Source organism: Elephantulus edwardii, unplaced genomic scaffold (assembly GCF_000299155.1).
Source record: "Elephantulus edwardii isolate Elephantulus edwardi_28Jun2011 unplaced genomic scaffold, EleEdw1.0 scaffold00063, whole genome shotgun sequence".
Lineage (NCBI taxonomy): Eukaryota > Metazoa > Chordata > Mammalia > Macroscelidea > Macroscelididae > Elephantulus > Elephantulus edwardii.
In genome coordinates, this window is record NW_006399813.1 from 3,152,050 (window position 1) to 3,155,258 (window position 3,209).

The 3,209-nt window shown below is 61.8% G+C and overlaps 1 protein-coding gene across 1 annotated transcript; it reads right to left on the reverse strand.

Annotated features, from left to right (window-relative positions):
- Positions 1–287: 287 nt before the first annotated feature.
- On the reverse strand, positions 288–2,639 carry LRRN2 (leucine rich repeat neuronal 2). Its single transcript, XM_006887904.1, has one exon. It carries the CDS (start codon positions 2,424–2,426, stop codon positions 288–290), a length of 2,139 nt encoding a protein of 712 aa, XP_006887966.1. The 5' UTR covers positions 2,427–2,639.
- Positions 2,640–3,209: the final 570 nt, after the last annotated feature.

Here is a 3,209-nt window from a genome sequence, read left to right on the forward strand (position 1 = left end):
TACACAGAAAACAGGGAGGCGGGAGGCGCCACCAGAGTCCGTCTTCTTGCTTGGAGGTGCTCCTAAGGGGGCAGCAGAGGAGGCCCCCGAAAGCCAGGGAAATGTCTGAGAGACTGCAGGAGCATTCCCGGGGGGTTACACTGCTCTGCTTGTGCTGGCTCATTTGCCAGACCCCAGCTGTTCTCATCACTCTCCCGATGAGGCATCAGGCCCTGACTGCTTCCCTTCCAGCGAAAGGTGGTTCGTTCCAGTCCTTGCTCTGCTGTTGAGAGCGGGCTGAGTGAGCTTCACGAGTTCTGAGACAATGGTGGCAACAGCATCTCCCCATCTGAGGGTCTCGACAGCTTCCTCCCTGGATTCCAGGGCAGGACAACAGGTGCAGACACCACGCGGACAGTAGGGCCACTCCAGCCCCAAAACGCCCAGGCTGGAAGGAGGGGCCGCCTGCCCAGCTCTTCCTTGGGCTGGCCTGTGCCAAGGTGGGTCACCAGCCCAGCTGCCAGCAGGAGGATGGCAAGAGCCAGGATGGCTATGAGCCCAGGACGGTCCCCTAAGGCTCTGTGGCAAGGAGTGGCCTCCTTAGTCCTGGCCCATACACAGGCCAACTGGGTGTGGGCATCAGCAAAAGCCACTTGCAGACAGGCCCAGTACTCAGTGGCCTGAAGGAGGCGGGTGATGTTGTAGCTGTGGGTGTCCCGGGGCAAGCGGGCCAGAGCCGCAGCCCCCCGGTCCCGGAGGGAGGAGGCGCTGGACCAAGTGAGGTTGGTGGAGACTGTGTTGGGTGGTGGGACCCAGCTGAGCAGGATGTGGTAGGGGTGCGTCTCCTGCACCCGCAGCTCCAGCCCCCATTCCTCATCCCTGTCTCTCTGAAGGCGAGCCCGTCCCACCACCACGCTGACCGTCTTCGTGTCGGCCCCCACCAGGTTCTGGGCCACGCAGGTGTACAGCCCCGCCTCTTCTGGCGTCACCCTGCGCAGCTCCAGCGTCCCCTCGGGGTACACCCGGTACCTCCTCCCCGCGCGCGCGGCTGTCAGCCGAACCCCGGCCGGGGTGACCCAGTAGATCTCAGGCTCCGGTTCGGCCAGTGCCCGGCAGTGCAGCACCAGGCTCTCGCCGCTGGCCACCTGCAGGCTGGCGGGGAAGCTGCGCGGGGAGATGAGGGGCAGACAGTGGTCGGTCATCTCCCGGAAGGGCACCTCTCGGACAGGCCGGCGCTGGAGGTCTGGCGGCTCTGCACACAACGTGGACTGCGGCTCGATGAAGCGGACCCGGGTGCCCGTGGCGTTGGCCCAGCGGATGACACAGTCGCAGCGGATGGGGTTGCCGTGGAGACCCACCTCCTGCAGGTTGGGCAGGGACTCCACCGTCTGCTGGTGCAAGGCACTGAGAGCATTGTTGTTGAGCATGAGTGTCTCCATCTGGGGCAGATGGTGGAAGGCGCGGGGGTGGATGAAGGACAGCCGGGGGTTGTTCGTGATGTCCAGCTTGGTCAGCTCGGGGAGGTTAACCAGGGCTAACTTGTCAATGGAGACCAGCTCCTCCATGTTGTTGAGCCCCAGCTCCTTGAGGTGCAGCATGTTGGCGAAGTCCCCGGGTCCCACGCGCTGCAGAGGGTTCTTGTTCAGGTCCAGGAACTTGAGCCCGGGCACCTGCGCCAGCGCCCGCTTGGGCACACGGCCCAGCTGGTTGTCGTAGAAGGAGAGGCTCTCCAGGCTCTGCAGCCCCTCCAGGGCGTAGTCGGAGATCTCGCGCAGGTTCATGCCGGCGAGCACGAGGCTGCGCAGGCTGGCGAGAGGCCGGAAATTCATGTCCAAGATGGCGTCCACCTTGTTACCGCCGATCATGAGGATCTCCAGGTTGGGCAGCATCTCGAACCAGCGGCTGTCGATGGCCCTCAGCAGGTTGGAGTTGAGGTGCAGCCGGAGAAGGTTGCCGAGGCCGGCGAAGGCCCTGGGCGCGATCCGGTAGAGCTGGTTGTGGTTGAGATAGAGCTCCTGCAGGCTGCTCAGGCCTGCGAAGCTGTGGTCCTCCAGCCGGGTCAGCTGGTTCTCCTCCAGGTGCAGGCTCAGCAGCTGCGGCAGGGCCAGGAAGTCACAGTCTCGGGCGTCCGAAAAGCTGTTCTGGGACAGATCCAGCTCGGTCAAGTTGGCCAGGTAGCTGAGCTCGCTCTGGTCCACACGGACGATGCTGTTGCTCTGCAGGAGCAGGGTCTGCGTGCCTGCAGGGAGCGCGGGGGGCACCGCCGTCAGGAAGAGGTCGTTGCAGTCCACGGTGGTGGCCTCGCGGTAGGACGAGCGCGGCGTGTACCAGGGCCGGATCTGGCAGGCACACCGAGGGGGGCAGGGCACCCGCCAGGGGACCACAGGCACAGCGGCCGCTGCGCCAGCCACCCAAGCTAGCAGGAGGGGCACCACGAGGAGCCGCATGGTGGAGCTGCAGGGCGGGGAACCATCCACGGGGGTCTTAGGGTGTTTTGCAGGCTGGGGGTCAGCAGCCCTGCCAGGGCCTGGGGAAGGATTCTCCCAGGGTGGTCATCCTAGGCAGGGTGGGCGGGAATTGCTTCTCATCCTCGTGGATGCAGGTCTTCATCCTTGTCCACCGTGTGGGCCTGCTCACTTGTTTCCATGCCCCATAGGAGCAGCCCTGGAAGAAAGGATCTGAATTAGAAATGGTGGAGAAGCAGATCTACTCCTTTCTCTCATCTCTCCTGTTCTCTCAAGAGGCCAAAAACTGGGAGAGGGGGAGGACAGGTCCTGACCCAGGGCTTGTGGAGTCTGTCGTATGGCCTTGAGGTCTTAGTGTCCTTTCTAAAATCTGCTAGGGAGGCAGTGATTGGATACTCCCAGGATAGCTCAGAGGAATGGGGGTGTGTGTGTACTTGTTTGTCTGGGAGGAAAGGAGAGATGAGGGGATGGGGTTCTAGTCCACCTCTGAGCTTTTATTCTTAGTTAGAAATATGGAGAATAATAGGTTCTGAAACCTTTTCACTGCTCTCCTCTCCCTCCCTAGCCCTATTGCTTTCAAGTAGATGCACTTGCTTCACTGGTTAAATGGAGAATAAAGTGACAGTTTCCAGACAGTCCCCTGTAATTGAGGTGTGTGTGGGGTTGGGGTTGAGGATATGGAAACAAGTGGAACTTCTAGATTCTGTGACAGCCTCATTAGTAGACTGGAGATGGAAGGACAGTGGACCCAGCCCCAGCCCAAGA